General features: G+C 38.0%; 1 protein-coding gene across 4 annotated transcripts in view; it reads left to right on the forward strand.

Annotated features, from left to right (window-relative positions):
* Positions 1-20,139, forward strand: part of SPEN (spen family transcriptional repressor) — a 72,786-nt gene that overhangs the window by 9,638 nt on the left and 43,009 nt on the right. For 3 of the 4 annotated variants that reach the window (XM_062593622.1, XM_062593625.1, XM_062593623.1), the window contains exons 2-3: positions 10,574-10,894; positions 14,191-14,667. In XM_062593622.1, the coding sequence (XP_062449606.1) occupies positions 10,574-10,894; positions 14,191-14,667 (798 nt within the window). Of the gene's footprint in view, positions 1-10,573; positions 10,895-12,023; positions 12,179-14,190; positions 14,668-20,139 lie in introns of those variants that run through there. The other variant, XM_062593624.1, reaches the window with a different exon arrangement.

The following is a 20,139-nucleotide window of genomic DNA, read 5'->3' on the forward strand; positions in this document are numbered from 1 at the left end:
TTGTGATGTTAGAATTCAGACTCGTCTGTTTTCAGCTCAGCTTTGCAAAACCTTGGCTTGATGTTGTATCAGCATCCAAAGAAAAGCTGTTACAATCCAGGCGGATAGCTGAAGATCTCAGCTGTGGAAACTTCTAGCAGCTTGACTATGGAGAAACTGCCTAGAGCAGGTACTCAGTGAAGACAAAGTTCTTAAGTAGGCACCTCTCTCTTATTAGGTGGTTGTCAGCAATGGGATATTAGTTTCCTTGAACTGACACCTGACCTATTTTGAGTATTGTGTTGCCAGTTGGTTTAGTCACCATAAGAAGCACTTTCTCCAAGGTGATGGTAGTATTGAGTCATGAACCAAGGAAAAAATATTTGTACATCTGTATTTGGGTGACTGGCTGATATGGCAGTACCCGAGCAGTTGGCCTGCAGCTTTAGCTTAAATATAGTTCTTTGTGGAGGAGTCTGCACTGGCTGGGAACTCACAGTTTTTTTTCAAAGTGATAGGATTTTTTTTCCTCTGCATTTTCAAGATAGCAACATTTTAGTAGTAGGTGAGCTTTCAATGTTGATGACTTGAGTATGCCTCCGAGTCCTTGGTTCCATAGCTGCTTTCTAGCAGAAATTCCAGGCAATCACTTGATCTCTTTGCCTGTGACAAACAATTTGGAGATGCTATAAATGTTATAACAGGTTTGCAGTCTAGTAGGCTGGAGATGAAATCGCAACAGGAAGAGTTACTGGACTCCCAGTGTGAAAGAGCTGTGCACAAAATTTTTGGTGCAATGACGTTCAGCTATTGCAAGCAGATGCATTCACCTCTTGCATTAAAACCAAGTTACAAGAGACCCAGTCACTTGGAATGGTCTAAGAGAGGGTAGGCAGATAAACTTTTTTGTTTCTTCTGAAATAGCATTTTCTTGAAAATGTACAAATTCTTGTAGGAAAACAGCGTGTAAGATTTGTGCTTCACTAGAGAAGTATGAACCAGTGAGCACCAAGACTTGTAAAGCCTTATGATGATACATATTTAAAGAACTCTACAGCATGGCAGGGAGACCATAATGTTATGACTCTGCATTTTCTTCCATCTGCTGCTGAATATATGAAAAACAGAGTTTGGAGAAGCGAAGCTGATGTGGGGAATTACCCTTTCATCTAAGAATGAAAAACGTGATTAATCAAGATTCCCCTACTATGATGCAATATGTTCTTAAAATTGAATCTGAACAAATCCTAAAATCAGTCACTCAAAAGAATAGACTTCAGCTATTCCTGTTTAGAAGAAATTTAATGTTGCCTATCACCACCAGTATTTTTGAAGAAAATCTGCAGATTGTGCTTTTAGCTGGAATAAAAAATGCCCTGGAGATGGAATCCAGTGGCTCTGTGCATGCAGTAATGTGATATCGTACATCTATGGAGGCTGGAAAATAAAGAATCATAGCGTATCTTAATATATAATTGAATATGTTCTCTGTCTGGCAGAGTTACTACAATCTCACCCATTTTTGTAAGCTCTTCAGGCTTCTATGAACAATTGTACCACAAAGGAGCATAATTTATTTTTATTCTCCTCTGTGAAGAAAGCAAGATTGATGTGATCTTGCTGTGCATATGTGTCCTCCCTAATCACTTTTGAACCCATTAGCCAGTTTCAGCTAAACTTGAGGGCGAAGGGGATACTCGCAGTCTCAACGATATTATGTTCCCGTGAATTTCATGAAAACAGGCAGGCTAATAGAGGAGAGAAACCTGATTAGCGGCCCCATGGAGAGCAAAGCTGCAGCATGAGTGCAACCCTTATTAGACATTAAAGAATCCACATGGGAGAGAGGCGTTCCTAACCATGGGAAAAGCTTCAGTGGGAACTGGCATTTATTGGACGCCAGAGAATTCAACCTCAAGACATGCATCTATAAGAAATGAGTGTTCATTATTTCTTCTCACAAAGCTACTTTTTGATTATTCTTTTTTTCTTAATAAAGCATGTATACCAGTAAACTGTGGGATGGATGCTTATATACTTTTCCTTAATTGTACAGAAATGATTAATAGTAAAAGTTCCTTAATAACAGAGCTTCTGTCTCTTTACTGGGTGGCTGAAGTGGCCATGTGAATGAGAAACTTGCATTGTTCAACTATATTTATGTAATATTTACTCATATATTTTTACATTGAGCCCTTCCTTAAAATATAGTCAAAATTTGACTTCTGACTCTGCAGTATCATGCTGTTCTGATGCAATTCTGAATTTAACGGACGTTGCAGATAATAGAGGAGCTGACATAGACAATGATATTAAATGATAGTGTTACGTGAAGTACTGAGGATAAGTGGAGGTTTTATTCAGATAGCTTAACATAATCCCGAAGTTCAAAACATGGGTTCATCTTCCCCTCTGTTATCTTCAGTCTATGTTAAAGTGTTCCCAAGATTTTTATGAATGTTGTTTCATGTTGTGGTGCTATTGCAGTGGAACTGACTTGTATCTCGAGAAGGGGTGTATCTATATTCATGTTTCAAGGACCACCTGCTACTCTGTACAGAGTAAAATGACTTTTCTTGTAGCATCACTCCTGCAGAATATTTGGTTACAGAGGTCTTTAAAAACAAAATCAAAACCAAAAAACTCCTGCTGTGTGGACTATTGAGAAAAGTATTTGCTACTCACAGTAGCAACTTTCAATAAATGGTTTTAAAAGTTATGTTTATTTCCCTCCTCTGGCCCTGGTTTAATAATCAACTTTAATTTGGTAGAAGTAGTGGATCAAAATGAACGCTTGTGTGCAGAAACACTGAGTAGCTTTTTAAATTTTTGTCAGGTTCTTAAATACAGGGGGGCACTATCCCTTCCTAGTTTCCCAGGTGGGTAGAAGTTTTCCCTTTTCTGCATACTTCGCAGTCTCCCTTCCACATCCTCTCTAGTGGTACATAATTTCATTTATATATTAATGCCTCTGCCATAGCAAAATGGTGACTTTGCAATAACATTACAAATCAAATGTCTTAATTGGGAATTGCTTTTAGTTGATGTCCTAAAATGGAGCATTCAGCTGAGTGGTAAGGGAAGAAGTGACTCTTTATTTCAGCGCGGAGTTTATCAGACTATCTGTTATGTTGAGCATGTTGCTCTTAAATAACAGAGGTATCAAACGTATCAACGAATGTGCCTATGCTAGTTTTTTAATTTCCTGCTTTGTCATCCCTTATGAAGGGATTACGAGTGTAGACAAAGCGCTAGCTGTTTTCAGTGTATGACAGAAACACGTGCCGTATCTCATTAACAAAACCCTTGTTTGTAGTCAGAGTTGGGAGATTTCCCATAAAATGCTGTTAGAGGCTAAAGCGAGCTGGAAACTGTAAGAGTGGATTGGGTTTGACTAATAATTTGGGTGGTGGGGACAGGAGGTAAGGAGAAAAATGTTAGAAAAACTGTGTTAAAATATTCAGCCCAGGCCTATAAGTGGTCTAACTTTGCTTCCCAACCTGGTTGATGGTTGTTATGCTGAATTTTCAGGATTCCCCAAAGATCTTTATTGCTAGGAGGAGAACTAAAGAGAATGCCCCGAAGAACTTTTTTTTCAAAGGTTGAAGAGCCAATAAAGATCACTCTAACACAAGTTTTAAGCTATCTAAGATTGTGATCTGGAAAAGCATGGGAGCATGGTAATTAGGGCATGTTTCTGAATCATTGCTGTCACAAGGTCTGTTCTCAGTACAGTCTGAAAACTAGAGAACCTTGTGATCTGAGGAGCTCTTGTTTTTGCAGTTTAATGTTGCGAAGGTAAAGGTTCTCATGGCATTATGAAATGTGGGTTTCTTGCTCTCTGACAAGGTTTCCTACTCATGATCATGTAGAAAACTGTCCCATCCGCTTGCGTTGGTTTTGTTGTAGAAACAGCAGTTTTGTGCAGAGAAAGGTAGAATTAGAGAGGCATTTAATTTCTTTTATTTTTAGCCGTCTTTAACGCGATGTAGCAGCTGGAGATAAGGAGAGCCAATACCATACATTGAATTTCGTCTAGAGGCTGCTGGAAGTGCTCCATACATTGCTGGCAGCCTTTGTGCTGGTACCCTCGACCTAGTGCTTTTTCTCACTTCTGCATGCTTCGCTTGAAAAAGCATTGCTTCAGAAAATTGGCCTAGTTGCTGAGGAAGATAGTGCGTTTGAAGGAACAGTATTGCTGGGTTCTTAAGAGGTACGTGTATAGATGTATTAGATAAACATTTTGGAAAGTCACAGTATTTTCAGGACAATCCTGAATTGTTCAATTTCAAAATATAATTGAAATGCATATGCGTTGTTGAGAGGTCCTGAGGTGCAGAGTCTTTTGTGCGTGAGCCCCATATAGAACGTGCTCTGATGCCCTTGGGAGTTAGTGTAAAGACACTGGCTTCAGTAGGCCTTGATCAGGTCCTTAGTAATGAGAAATAGCATTGAATTGTCCAAGTAAAAATGGTTTTTGTTCTCAAGTTCGGCTGCTAGCTAGGAATGTCAGCCGTATTAAGCTTCTGAAATTGTCAATAAGCAATTCAGATATCATTTAACAAATTAAAATCTTCTCCACGTTTGTTTTGAGTGGCAGTTGTATAAAGACAAGCAATTATACCTCGTCAGGTGACAGTTTCTCAAATGTTTGTTGAAGTGTCATTTTCCAGGACTATGGAATTCAGTCTTGTATCTCTATGGAGATTACATTTCAATTAACTTGCATTATTTTCATCCTAGCCCTGTGCACACGCTTCTTAATGGTCTGTCTTTGGGTTTGCTTACTTCTACAGATCAGTATTTATGAAAGAACTCCAACCTAATAAGGCTGCCTGTGCATTTTTTTGAGTAGCTTTTTTTAAAAAAAATTCATTTATTCCTCTATATCTATAAGCTCTTGAGTCTTTCTTCCATGCTAGATGCATGATCTAATATGAGAAGAGATTTTGTCAGATTTTGAACTGATGCTCTGTTGAAAGCATTAGCTGAAACAGAAGGTAATTCTGAAGACTAAATGCTTGTGTCACTCAGGTCTCGAGGCAGTGAAAATACAGTTTCATACCACTCTTGGTGTGAAGTTCCCTTGAAGAACTAAAAAAAAAATTCAAAACTACATAAATATTTTTCCTGGTTGTGCATAGAGTAAGTGAATTATGCAGCCGTAGTGAAAATGAAGCGTGAAACATGGGAGTATGCAATATCTTAGGTCAGCATGTTATAGCTGTTTTATATGGTATATTTTTATTATATTAATGTTCTTATTGTAATCAATTACAGGGCCTTTTGTGATTTGCAAAAGCCTGTATAAAAAAACTGTGGAGTGGTAATGGAAGCCTGCTTTATAGTAGCTCTAGTATTTGTGCATCTTGCGTTACCCTGTAACTGGAGATCTGCTTTGTGTGGGGGGAAGTATAGGACTAGAATAGTCCCCAGCACAGAATATTTGGACTGATTGGTAGTTATAAATAAGGAGAAGAGACACAGACATCTGGGTAAGTATTATTTCAGTTCATGTTATTTTGTTGTGAAATAGCAACAAAATAAGAGGAATATGATTGGCCAAGAAAAGCTTCAAACTGTGTGAGCACTTTACTGAATAATGCAGGCCTTGACTTGTGTTAGTTATACAATAATCTAAGAGGAAGGAGTTTTGAGCATTGCACAAAAAATCATCCGTGCTTTTCAAATAGCTAAAGATATTTGGCTTCTGTCAAGGTGAATTCAAGTGAATCTAAAATATTCAGATGTCCTGCTGTCTAGTGCATCTTGTCAGATCATGCTCTTAATGAGTGATGCAGGAGCAAACACAGAAACTTATGAATTATTTTTGATCTTACAATGTGCCTTGCATTTAATAGTCTTTGAAGTGCTGTGCCAACTTGTTGTAAAATTATGAAGATGTTTTTGTAAACCAGGATGTAACTGACCTGTAAAATTGAGTAATAACAGAAATGGATATGAAAGGTTTCCCCAAGCGTGGCGAGAGCTCAGCCTGAGAAATAAGGAGGTAATATAATTTAAAGTGTAATTCAAGGAAAACACAGAGTTTACAGTAAAAAACTGTACTTCCCTCTCTGATTTTCAGCAATGTTTTCCTATCATGTATGTATCAGTTAATAAAGATCCTAATCGGTTTATAAAATAATAAAGCCATATGGAAATATTTGCTTACTGAATATTTGCTGGCCAATATTCTTGTAATCCATCCTTTGTTTAAAATGGTTTTGCTTGGTAGAAACAGTCCAGAAAGATGAATGGTTAGAGTAAATCACCAGTCTGTGGCAAAATGAAATAGTAAATGAGAAATAAGCATGCAAGGAGGCAGAGCTGCCCCTGTGATGAAGCGGTGCCTGCAGTCTGTAGCTGTGCCCGCTCCTCAGTTTGCATAGAGAAAGTTGTACAGTGAGAGATGACTTTGGCACGTCTCCCCCTCCGCCTCCTCTCCCCCCCCCCCCCCCCGGGTCACCAGGGCTTTGTCTCGGTGACAGGTTGCCCCTGGGGAGGAGGAATGAGACTGGCCTTGCATTGGCAGAGGGCAGCGTTTCCCAACCCGGCTGCATTGTTTGCCTCTCCGGGAGGAAGAGCTGGGGAGGAGGAAGGGCTGCAAAGAGAGAGAGAAACATGCAGAGCAGCCATGCCAAGAGCTCAGAGACATTTCAGCTGCTTGATTACAGAGGTGCTTTGATCTACAGTGAATAAACCGATAATGTTTAAATTATGAATTCCTTTTCTTTGTCTGAAAAGCTGGATTAGTGTAGCTTTGTTAGAGCAATGATTATCTAGCAACTTTTTGAAAGGGCCACCAGATTTCTGTTTATCGCTTGGTGTTACAGTCGTGCGCTAGAAGAGGGGCTCGGTGACATAATAGCTCTTGTACATCGTCGTCTTCTCTGATTCTAGCTGAACTATAAACTCTGAAATATGGCCTCAGCTGCCTTCATTACAGTATAGAACAGGGTTGGAGCTAATGATTAATCGGCATGAGTTACACATGGGAAGGAGGTATTAAAAAGCCTTGTTTTCATCAGGGTCTGTGGACTTGGAGCTCAGCAAATGTGCCTCTTTGTTTTCTGTTCAGTCTGCCAGTGATTGTGAAATACAGCCTTCTTGGAAAAGGCTGACGCATAGGTATAAAGATACGGATGAAGGTTTAGAGGAGCTGCTCTGCGAACATTACCAAAGGTTACGGTGATGCCTCCTGTTGTCCTTTTGTCCCCTCTTCCCAGCCCTCCGGATCTGGACAAAGGTCACATCATGCAAAGTCGGCTGTTGCTCCTCGGAACGTATTTGCCTCCATCTTGCTTTAACTCGTGATCTGCGTAACGAAACGTAGTGCTATTGCCGCTTCTCCTCCCCCAGCCCTCCAGAAAGTATCATTTTCTTGTAATGTATTATTCTGCTGCAGTAACCTGTCTTGTGATGCAGCACTGCAGATCTCCCCTCCTCTCCCCTTAGGATCAGATAGCATGGAGCAATGCAGTTCTCCCAGCAGTGCCTGCCAAGACGGGAGCAGCTCGGAGAGCCGCCAATGGGTGGGGCTGGGTTGGATCACTAGACAGATTAATCTTCATGGTGGGGGACTAAGGGATGTGTGTAATCATAGGACACGGACCACTTTGGGGCACGGAAAATGCAAACCTTCCTGTTTCAGCGGCTGTCCTTGAGTGCTTAGGGTTTCTCTCCTTCTCTGTTTTCCGTTTTTTTTTTTTTTTTTTTTCCCTTCCGCTTGTGCTGCCTTTCTCCTCCCTCCCCTTCTGCCTCCCTCGCTTTCGGCAAAGACGATTGTTGCAGATTATCCTCCTGGCTCATCAAGGGTACAGTGCAGCTGACTAGCACAGAGCATGTATTTAAGTATCTGGAGAGCAGATGGATTAAAATGTACTGTGTCCAGATCAGATGATTTAGGACTGTGGCCGCGGTAGAATACAGAAGTATAGTAGCCTCCCACGTCCATTTCTGATTAAAATAAAAGCATGAAAAATTACAATTTTGTACCATGAGTATATCTCAGTCTCTTGACAATTAAGGAGACACTTTTTTGACTTTTGGCAGATCTCAGTGTGCATCAGACCATTTTGAAAATTTTGCTGTAAAACTTTTGAAAGTCCATAGTTGAAGATGCAGAGGATATTTATGTGACAGTGTTTTCTGTTTGAAGCAAATGCAAATTACACTCTCCCATATTTTATTTACAGCAGTCTATTTTTTTTTCCCAAATGAAAATGGCAAGTAAATGAGGGATCTGTTTGTGCTACTTTCAATACAAAATTTGAGCTCTGGCTGAAAGATTTGTGCTTTTATTGGTTGATTGCTTTGGTACATAGAGAGCATATTATGTTGATATTCTAAATTCCTGCACTTTCTGGGCAGCATTAGCTTGAGTATCTAAACATTTTAACACATTTCTAGACTTTCTGCAGCAAAGGAAAAATAATTGAGGTCTGTTGTATCTATCTTATAATAATGCGTACGTGTTATGGTTTCACAATTAGGAAATAAAAGAATTATCAGGATAGTGAGCAGGAATAAGTCTTTAACAGAACTCATTTCTGATGTAACTGGCAGGCAGTCCTTCTTCATGTTAAGCAAGCTATAGTGATCGCAGTCAGAAAGGTCAATTAGGATTTTAGTTCTTCTGAGGAGTCTTAAGACGGTTAAGATTTTTTACTGACAACTGCAGACAAAGCACGGACTAACGTTGCCAGAAACTGAATGTGTGTGAACAGTGAGCAAAAAGGAAATACGTGTACTAACCAATCAGTTCTCTAACTACAAGATTTAGAAGAAAAACTCAATGGAAGTGAAAGTTACAGCACGCTATCTTCGCTCAGTATCTTTCCTTTTTTGTGTGTCTTTAGAGAACCAGTACCAAAATAAATGATAATGGGACTCAGGCGGTGCTAACCAGTATACCTAAATTATTTTTCAGTATTATTTGTCACATTTCTTCATGGCAGTCAGTCTCATTTTACTCAAATAGGCTCCTTCTGTTTTCCTTCTTTCTTTCCTGTTTCTTCTCTCTTGCATGTGCCACCTGCAAATAGGCTGTGGTGTGCCTATGAGCAGCAGCAAAGGCAACAAACCCTGCTCTGGACAGTTTACAAACAGGAGCGAGTTCCATATGCACCTTTGGCTTTTTATATCTGACAGGGAGCTTTTTTTGCCCATGTTTGTGCACATACTCCTTAATGAATACTGTGCCATATTTGGTAAAGTAGAAAGTAGAGAAAAATCTGAATCCAAACCAGATCATATGTAAAGTGTAGCAGGTCGAATGGGAATGAGAAGCCTGCAGTCAGGGAGGCAGTGTTTCAAATTGTATTTAAGAATTAGTCATGCAATAACAATGATGAAATTTTAAGGTATATTGAAAGTCATGCATAAAACAGCGTGTTCTGAAATAATTTACTCCACTGATATGCAAGCGAATGAGGTTCTTTCCTGTCTCTGTAGCTGAAAAGAGCATTTCTTGCATAAGGTCATTTAAATTTGTTCAGCATTGTGCTGCCTTTGGGGAGTCGATAGAAAATGTTTTATAAAGATGCTTTATAAAGTTGGTAAATATTTCTTCCTTTTTCATTTGTATATTCCTTTTTGGTTTTGTCAGTACATTCCAAAATACGCTTGTTGTCTTGGATTAAGAACTGGAAATAATGCCCGCCCTTGTTTTTCTAAACCTCCTGGTTGAGAGGAATGACTGAAATGCAGTCTGCAGTTCTAGGCTGTTTTAAATGGTTGCTGCATTGTTACTTTACATTTTGTCCTTTTTTGTATCAGTTCATAAGGCCTTTCAGAAACATTTTTACATAGTGTTTTGTCATGTGTGTAAACATATTGGTTATTCCTTGTTTGTATTTTTTTTTTTTTTTGCATGGACATTTACTCATCCATAAGTGACTATTACTTAACTTCATAACATACATTAAGTAGGGCGGTGCCACGTTCCTGTAAGTTTTCTCCAAAGTGCCTGTTGTGTGGCTTGTTCCATATTGGGAGGTTTAAAGTTGAACTCCAGAAGCACTGCAGTCCAAGGTACATTTGTAGGTCATACTGTAAAAGCATAACTCTGAGGCTATTGTAAATAAATGGGTTTGAGATCAGAAATCGGTATCAGAATTAAGACTATTGTTTTAGTGCTGAATGGATTACATATAGATCAGAGTAGTAGAACTGCTGTGTCAAGGTCATTATTTCTTAAGAAAATTGTCGGGATGTCTTTATTTTTACTCGTTATGACACAGTTTTGTTTTAATTATGTCTTGCTTGTCAGATTAAAAATTAGAGGTGCTGCTCTAATTGCAAATATCTTCCTATTTCTTCAGCTGCTGTTGCTCTGATATTATAAAGGAGATTTCATGGTAGGCTACCTAAAAGCGAGGACTTTTGTAAATATTTCTGGAAAGTGCAAATGGCCTTCTTCCTATTCTTGAAAGTGTCTCCCCCAAATTCTGCAGTGTTTCGAGATAAGTTTTCATATCACTTAGGAAGAACAAATGGTTTTAAACTGATGGTGATTTTTCACAAGGCAATGTTATTAAATGTGGTCTTCTATTGTCATTAATATATTTGCTTTGTTTTGCTTTTTTTCCAGATATGGACGTGTTGAAAGTGTCAAAATACTCCCTAAAAGGGGGTCAGAAGGTGGAGTGGCAGCGTTTGTGGATTTTGTGGACATTAAAAGTGCGCAGAAGGCACACAACTCTGTCAACAAAATGGGAGATAGAGACCTACGGACGGATTATAATGAACCAGGAACCATTCCCAGTGCTGCTCGGGGATTGGATGATACAGTTTCCATAGCATCTCGTAGTAGAGAGGTTTCTGGGTTCAGAGGAGGTGGTGGGGGGCCCACTTACGGCCCCCCACCATCACTTCATGCACGGGAAGGACGTTATGAGCGGAGACTTGATGGGTAAGTTCCAAGGTTTCTCTAGGCAGGTATTTTGTATTTGATATGGTGAGAAACACAAACTCGTATATAGGGCCCCCAGATGGATTTAAAATTTTGGGAATTATCTATGTTTCCTATTTTGGGTTGGAAACGGAAGTGATTTCTATGCCAGTGGCTGGTACCTTGTGGATCCATAGAGGATGTTTTCTGCAGCTGGTTGGATATCTACACTTGAAATAAGGTGGTTTTAAGATGGAAGATTTCTTTGGCCAGCATCGATATTGGAGTTACTCTTTTCTAGAAGTAATGATTCCATTTCTTGGATAATATTAAGGCCTTATTCGGATGTATCCCTACTGCCAGATGGAGCTATATTACTACAACATGTGTTGAAGTTCTGTATGGAGTATCTTCGGAATACTAGAACCTAAAATGCTGTGAAAGCTTGATGCCTAGTTCTCAGTTCTCACTATACACAGTTTATATGTTAATTGGATTGTCACCAAAAATTTCTAGTAGACTTTAATGATGCGGTCCTTTGGATCTACAGACAACATTTAGCCATGGAAATACGCTTGGATGGAGAAGACTGAAGGCAGCTTTTGATGTTTCCATTTTGGATCTACATCATTTCCAAGTTACTGGGATTATTCTTTCTGATGGTATTGGCAAAAAGAGATGATGGACATTACTAAATTTGGAAATTATAGTTTTTTTTAAATGCTGGGATAAGAACTACTGCCTTGAATTTATTGGATGGTATACAGTCAAGACGTCAGTAGCCATGGGGAGTGGATTACTATCTAGTCTCTTAAAAAGCTCTTTGCTACTCCACATTAAACGTACTTTAGTTTTAAGGACGTGGCGCTAATAATCAGTTTGTGGATACATCAATCAAAAATGACTGGGCTGGATGGTTACAAAGGCGGATAGAGGATGCCTGCTGGCCAGCAATGATGAATTCCCTCATGCATTGGTTGAACTTCTACCAGCTGCTTGATTCAGACATAGGGCTGGAGATTAAAATAATGGATCTATTTAAGTGCCTACTGTCTCAAGAAAGAAGTCTGGGGGTTTCAGAATTACGGTTTCAGTCTGAGACTACTTGCTTCCAGTGGAATTTTTTTTGTCTTATCACTAAGATTTTTTTTTCTTGTTGGTTCATCTAAAATATCATTTGACACCCTTGCCCATTAAGAAGGTGGATTACCCCTGTAAGAGGGGCCAAAATTGGGGAAGTTATGTTCACAATTCTCTCCCTAGATTTAATTGGGAATATAGGTCGTGTTTCCACACTTGGAAAAGGTTGGTATGTCCTGCCCTGTGTATATTAGCCCCTCTCCTAACCCAAGTCAAACCCTTTCTTTCCACTAACTCCAGTAGTACTTAGTACTAATAGATAAATCAATAAAGCACTGTAGCCATTAGATTTTCAGCTCTGCTAGCTCCTCTGTCTGTCTTCTGTGTCCTTTTCATGGATAAGGACTTTGTTCTTTTATGTCAGCTATAGCAGTAACCCTCTAGAAAAGACTGCTTTTTCTCTTACCTCATTCAATCAGCTTTCACTGATTAACACTTTGTAGGATGCTAAATGCAATCATTTATGAAATTGTTGATTTTGTTCCTTCGGGAGGGAGGATGGGGACATCTCTGTGCTAGACCCTCAAATACCTTTAAAAATGCCATTGTTGCAAGCAACAGATAATAAAAATAGAAGGGCAACAATGACTTTTAAGCAGATATATGTTATTGGAATTTTCTGTTGCACTGATTAGATTGTTTTTGCCTATATAATGTGGGAGAAAAATGCAGGCAAGACATGAGTTAGCTCTTTATAAAGCTTGAAAAGGAGCTGTAATTTTAACAATAGAGGGTTATATTTAGAGGATTAAAGATCTAGTGATTCATTAGAAAAGGAACTGAAGGAACTTCCTGAGATATTAATCAAAAAAAATTCAAGTCCAATGTTCAGTTTATAAAAGATATCTAAAATATTTCTGCCATTTTAAATAGAAGACAGACTTACAATGCAGGAGAAGAGGAGTAACTATAGAGTAGAATTAGGTTATTAGGATTCAGGGGACTAAAATGACTAGTAATTGATTCTGAAGGAAATATCTGAGAACGTTGAGGAAAAGGTTGAAATGTCCTTTGTAAGATGGATAATTAATTTTTAAATTAACTTTGGGTACCCTGACATATTTAGAATTTTGCAAGTATTTTTAAGCATTCAGAATATCATTCCTGATCTTCCATTTTGCAGATGTAACGTAGACATACCATCCTGGTACTTGTCTAAATTAGAGTACTAAACTATTTGTAATGTTCTTTTAACTTCACCTGTCAGTTTTACTGTATCTTTATTTGAGAGATCACACTAACATTCTTAGAACATAGAACTTTCCTTAATTGGCATACAGAATATTTTAAATACTAAAGCAAAATGGGTCTTAGCTACTTTAAACTAATATGCTTATAAGCATAGAAAAGATAAAAATTATATAATTGCAGTAACAATAATAGTCTCAACAAATCTACTGAGAAGTTGTTTGTTTAGGATTTTAATATCTTTTGGGGGCCTGCATCCATTTTTGGTAGTTACAAATACTTGCAATTTAAAAATTCTGACATCAGTAATCAAGATGTTCCTTTGGGTATGCAGCTTTCCCAAGAATTGAGTGTAGCAGTCTGATAAAAGCAAAATTATTTGAAAGAGGGTTAAATATTTTAAAACAGCAGCACCAAGAATCCCCCTAATTTTCTGGGCTTCTGTGTGGGTAATATTGCCCCTTTTGAAAGCAGCTTCTTACCTCTGGGTCTTGCTTTGCACTGAGGCTTTCATGGCTATAGCCCAATTTGTGTTGCCATTTTTGCAGAAGGATAATTATGAGATGTGCAGTAATTATCAAAATCAAGAAAAAAAATCTGAAAAACAAGCAAAAATGGAGAAAAAATGTAATCATTTTGTTTAAAAATGTTTTCCTTGTGTACTGAACTTAGAAGAAATAAATATTTAAATCAGGATGCTGCCCTGGAAAACAATATATTTTCCTGTGCAGGCAAAATGCTGGTCATGAAAGCCCCAGATATGTGATTAAAACAAAATGATTGCTCAGCTTTATTTTATATGAATATAACTTTGGAGTCAAGTAAAATGTTTAAGTTTGTCAGTGTTTGCTTGATAGGTTATTGCTGGTTAGTAGAGAATCAGTTGCAAAAATAAATTAAGTGCTGAAGTGAATGTTTGCATGATTTGCTTTTAGTTTTGCTTGCCCCTTTCTGATTGATTAAATGTTTTTCCCCCCTCCTAAATGCAGGGCTTCAGATAACAGGGAGCGTGCTTATGAACATAGTGCCTATGGACACCATGAACGGGGGACGGGAGGATTTGATCGGACAAGACATTACGATCAGGATTACTATAGAGATCCTCGAGAGCGGACTTTACAACATGGGCTCTATTATACTTCTCGGAGTCGAAGTCCAAACCGTTTTGATGCTCACGACCCCCGTTACGAACCTAGGGCCCGGGAGCAGTTTACATTGCCCAGTGTGGTACACAGGGATATCTACAGGGATGATATTACACGGGAGGTACGAGGCAGAAGGCCAGAACGGAATTACCAGCACAGCAGGAGTCGGTCACCGCATTCGTCCCAGTCTAGGACCCAGTCTCCTCAGAGGCTGGCTAGCCAAGCGTCTAGACCCACGCGGTCCCCTAGCGGCAGCGGTTCTAGGAGTAGATCTTCGAGTAGCGATTCAATCAGCAGCAGCAGTAGTACCAGCAGCGACAGGTAGGTCCCTTTTGGTTGTGACACGCGTTGCTTGTTGCCTGACTCAAAGCAGTGAAGGTAAATCACTGCACCAGGGTGTTGGTTGCGTTCTCCAAACAGCAGTCGTTCCGAGTCAGAATGAGGAACTGCAGCCAGCGCTATCAAAATAGAAGGCGTTTTTGTGGCAAAGCGTTATTCATTGATGTAGAAATAAACCAGCATGAAATGTATGAAGACTTAACTTGGCACAAAACAAATGCAAGGGGAATGTTGTTGCCATAGTTAATTATTTTCCTTGGTGAATATGTGGGGCATCTCTAAGATGCTGGCTAAAGAAGATGGGGATGTACAAATCCAAGACTTCGCTACAATGCTGGCGCTGCCTCCGTGCTTGGTTGGGGAATGGGGTGATTAGTTTATTTGTTCAAATGATGGCATATGCCAATTCCTAAGATTCAACTGCTTTTTATACCACTTTATACCATTTTTATACCACTTTATACCATTTCAAAATGCTTTGGCGAATGATGAGTATTTAATCTCCAACTTCCTCTAATTCTGTATCACCACTAACATTTAAGAGACTGGTATGTTGTATCCTCATTTTTTTCCTGTTTCCTTGCAGCAAAAAATCTAGACTTGGAAGAATAATTTGTAAAAATCTTAATATGCATTTCCTATTGATATGCCCATATCTTTAGTTCTATAATAGCTGCAGTATTTCTGTTATTTTTGTGTTAATTTATAAGCTACATACGGGGAAAAAATAGGGCTACTAGGGCTCATCAGACAGTGGATTTCTTTAGCAATTTTAATATTCTTGTCAAACTTCACTCAGATATTTAGTTTTTTAATAGTAAACCTACCCTGGGGTGGAAATGAAGAAGTTAGCATCATGCCTGCAGATGTTTTGTGCTCTATTTTGTGAAGAAGTCTGTTCTTGATAAAGATTTCTAAAGATGGAAGCATTTCCTTTGCGTGGTTGTTTTCTAAAACCAAAACTGTACCTTATTTAAGTTTATCACTGTAAGAAATACTTACTGTTTGATTATCATTTTGAATGGAATTTTACCACTGGTAACTCTCTCATCAAAATAATTATTCTCATAAAATCTTAACTGCCTGAACTTGGACCACAAGGGCTAGTTTAGTTGACATTGAGGGGAATGTGCAGAAGTGAAGACAGGGAAACGAGTTTCTTCTTTTTCTTTTTTTTTTTCCAGATGTATAAAGAACTTTGAAAGGATTTACTTCCTTCTTCTAATTACTATTTTCTCCTCATGGATTTAGAAATCCAGGTTCTCTCTTGGTTGTAGAGCTGGTAAAAGGATGGACACCTCTAGAGGGTTTGAGAGGATTCAGACTGCTTTAAATACTAGTTTATTTCTAACATCTTTCTCTCAGAGAGACCTTAACAGATAAAATACAACCTTTTGGCAAAGATTTAACATTTTCATGCGTACTAAAGCTTAAAAAATGTTGAGGTTTGCAGAGGTTTCCAAGAAAAGTAGAGAAGATGAAATGTAAGACGGCCTGGTTACATTTAAGGTTTTAAAAACCCTCAACCAGGAAAAAGTCTCTCTTCTGATGCTTCTCTGCTCATTGCAAAAAAGGACAGAAGGAGGCCCAGGAAACTTGTAATAATTATAAAAATGTCATTCTTTGGATGTCAAGCTGGGATGAAATACTGTTCTGAAATTTACAGGACTAAATATGCCGCTGGAACAAAGTTTAAGATTTAATCAGAAGATAAGCAACATCTGCTATGCTTTTAGTATCTCATTTTCTTGGCAATTTCTAGTTCTTATAATGGAAAATTAGATGATACTCCAGAAGGAATAGGGAAATAAACTTTTTATTTTCTTATTAATAGAGTAAATTCAAATTCAATAGAGCAAGTAATAGAATCTAGTGGATAATATCTTTAATTTTGAACAATCAGAAAAGTGTGTAACATGCCCATAAGCAATGGGTTAGATCGTAATAAACATTTAACTGTATCTTTACCTTGTAAAACAAAATTTTGCCCAGCCTTTGATTTTTTTAAAATCCAAGTGGACTTTTTTGTTTATTTTGTAATGCGCTTTGAATTCAGTGATTTTAAATCGTAATTGCTTGTTTGGTAAATTCTGAACAAAGTTGGAAGCTTCGCGTGTGTATATATATGTGAAAACTTTGTATTTAGTTCTTCATTTGTGCAGCAGCTTAACCTTCCTTAATAGTACAATCTACAATTTAGTAGCTATGCAGTATTCATAGTAATGTATGCGGATGCTATCTGAGATAAAGTTGCAGTTCTGATTTGAGGAATGGGGGGGTATGTGTTCCGTTTCTGTGTTTTTACGGCATCTTCTGACTGAATAGACCTCTCCATACAATATTTTTTATTATTGTTATTCTGCAAACAAAAGGAGCAGGAAGGCTCAGGGATATGTTGTTGCAAGGTAACAGCAATAGCTCTCAAACATCGTCTTTCCCTGTGTAAGGGATGCTAACGCGCTCTCTTTTCAAGCAGGTGCCTCACACTTGCTGGCTAGTTTTGGTGTGCAAAGCAGCGGTTGGTGTGCGGGAAATTTTCACATATCCAGACCAGGCAGAAATTTGTTTGCATGGCCATACCCTGGACTGTGGTATATTCTGGTTGTGTCATCACTGGAATTATTTACTAGTTTGGTATCTGTTTCATTTCTTGAGTGGTATTTATCTGGAATAGTTAACGCCCAAATTTGTGCTGCAGAATCTTTATTGTTGGTGATAAAAGGCTTTAGGTGCTAAGAAACAAGCAGAAAGTAAATGAAAAATGTAGGCTTTATTCATTGTGTTGTAGCTTTCAAAGACCTGTGTAAACTAGAAATGACTTTCATTAAATGGAGATGATTTTTCTGGACAATAATGTGCGGAAAGATGCTCTGCATTAGGAAATGAACAAAGCCTTCATTTCATAAAGGTTTGTAGTTTGTCGCACTTGATCTCAACTAAGCTTCATTTTAGATGTATATTCAGATGCCTTTATAGGAGATTTGTAATGGGAACTGCAAAAGAGTAATTTAGAAGATAAGACAAAAAAGAACACAGTGAAAATAAAGCATATTTTCTGAGGCAAGGCTTTAAATCTTTTTTTGATATGCGAACCACTTGCAAAAAAAGAAAAATAATATAGACATAAGCCTTTCTAGAAATCTCAACTGCTTGGATTGTTGTTTAGCATTATTGCTGTTTGTCACCTTTTGTGGGCTCTCAGGCGTTGTCCACAGGGGTCAGATGTATCTAAAACCATCTGTGGGAGTCACTTTTTCAGATGTTACAGCCAGAGTAACCTGTATGGATTTGAGTACTGCAGTTGGCATTCGGGTGTTTTCTTACCCGAGATTTCTCATTGCCCACCCAGCTAATTATGTTGTGGAAAAGAGGGTTTGGAATTTTTTGATAACCTTGAAGGAGGAAAAAAAATGGGAAATTGTATTTGCATTTACTGTTTCCAGAAGCCTTAATTTTTACAGTCTGTTGATTTGAATGTGCACCACAAATGGTATATTAGCAAACATATTTTTGTAGTGTGTCATGGAAGAAACAGAATATGCATGAAACTATGTAATCCCATAGGAAGTAAAACAGATTTCATTTGTACCCTGCCCAACCTACGGAAAAGATATACCCCCCCCCCCGCTTTTTGGAGGGGCGTAGAAATTGTTCTTGTCTAGGCTGCTTGTAGAGGTGTTGTAATGAGCTATAGAAAATTATTCTGTGCATTTTTTTTTCAGTTTTGTAATATCAAGTGGCTTTACACATTTCTCACTGTTCCATGTGTTAGTGATTACTTTTAAAGCTTTGCTGCAGCAATATATTGAATCACATGGCATTTGAAAGCAGTGGGACGTTTTGCTCTTAAAGTTGGGCATATGTGAAGTACCTTGTTGAAATAGGATTTAAACTTCTTTACAAAATCCTGGCAGGAGTATTTCATTTCCTATAGATAGAAGGGCTTTCTTGCCAGCACGTGGAAGTGTGGATTCTGCATGTGTGTTTGCATGTAAGTAAGTTTACATACAAGTGACCAGGGATTTTTTTTTGTTGTTGTTTTTGTTTGTTTTGTTTTGTTGAGTGCTTATTCAGTTAGCTTATTCAGTCTAGCATGTTGCAGGATACTGATTTACAAGTTAGCAGAGTAAGTAGCTGTAGTTTGTAATGAAAACAGTGGCTGAGATAGAATTATAAAAGCAAATTCAGCATAGATGCAAAGTAACTATTTCCATTGAGATTTAGGAGAATTTAGTAATTCTTGTGCTAAATTAAAGCTATGGTAGAAAATGTACATGAAGATGCCTAAAAACGACTTCTTTGTAACTGACCTACTGTTGTGCTTAAAGTTATAATCACAAATGGGCAGGGCTTTTATAAAGTAATTAGAGATTGTTTTTAATCATTTTAGATTTATCTGTGATTAAATTCTTTCTGGATCAACAAATGAGTCATAGAAAGAGAGGAATATGTACATTTCGTATTTGTGTGTCTTAATATTGACATAAACTGAAGAAAAATATTGCCAAGAGAATTTTAATCATGGGAGAAAAGCAGGTTCAACAAAATCTTCCAGTTTATTGTATTTCATTGGGGGCTTTCTTAGTGTGTTTAAAAAACTGAAGTGGAAGTAGAAAATAATGATTTTAGTTTCATTACATAATGCAGACCTTTCCCTACCATTGTCTTCATGTCTTTTTCCACTTAAGTTTGTCTGCCAGCAAGTGATGAATCACTGACTTAAAATGGGATTTAGGGTTTTTGAGTGAGTTGAGAGATTCTTGTGCTGGGGGGAGTTAAAAAATAATCAAGAATTAGGTTAAATGCATTTTTTTAATACTGTGAAGTAGCCTTTGTTAACATTAAATAATTCCATGTACATTTTGCACTGAAAATGCCATGTAGAGATCACCTGAATATTTTTAATTCCCCTTTCTGCAGGACAAAAGGTTACCAGTCTTTAATGCTGAGCATGTTCCTATCTGTATGGGAAAATGAACTGGGCTAGGGAAAAATTGCAGAGTAGGAAGCCTCCTTTTCAATTACTGTGAAGGCACTAGTAAATCCTGGTTAAGAGTCAGGTGAAACATCTAATCTTTACCTTTTGTTCACATAAAGCCATGTGCTGCTTTGATGTTTTCTCTGTAAAGGGAAAGGTGAATTTCGGAAAGGAAAATTAAAAAATCCAGCTCAGATAGGCTCAAGGTTTTGTTGCCAGCTCTCTAGCATTTTCATTTTGTTCTTCCTTATTTCTGCTCATGTCTGCCTGAGCCTGTGCTGCATCTAATCTAAATATAACCTAGACCATCCTCTTAAAAAAAAAAAAAAAAAAAAAAAAAAAAAAAACTTGGGAGTGTATCAAGTTTCTTGAAATTGAGCACAGGCAGAAAAATTTCAGATAGCTTTAGACAGAAGATATTTTTGCTCTGAAGAGATGAAAATACAGCAAGTGAGCCCTCCCTCCCTGCCTTAAAA

The sequence above is a fragment of the Rhea pennata genome, chromosome 22 (genome assembly GCF_028389875.1).
Source record: "Rhea pennata isolate bPtePen1 chromosome 22, bPtePen1.pri, whole genome shotgun sequence".
NCBI lineage: Eukaryota > Metazoa > Chordata > Aves > Rheiformes > Rheidae > Rhea > Rhea pennata.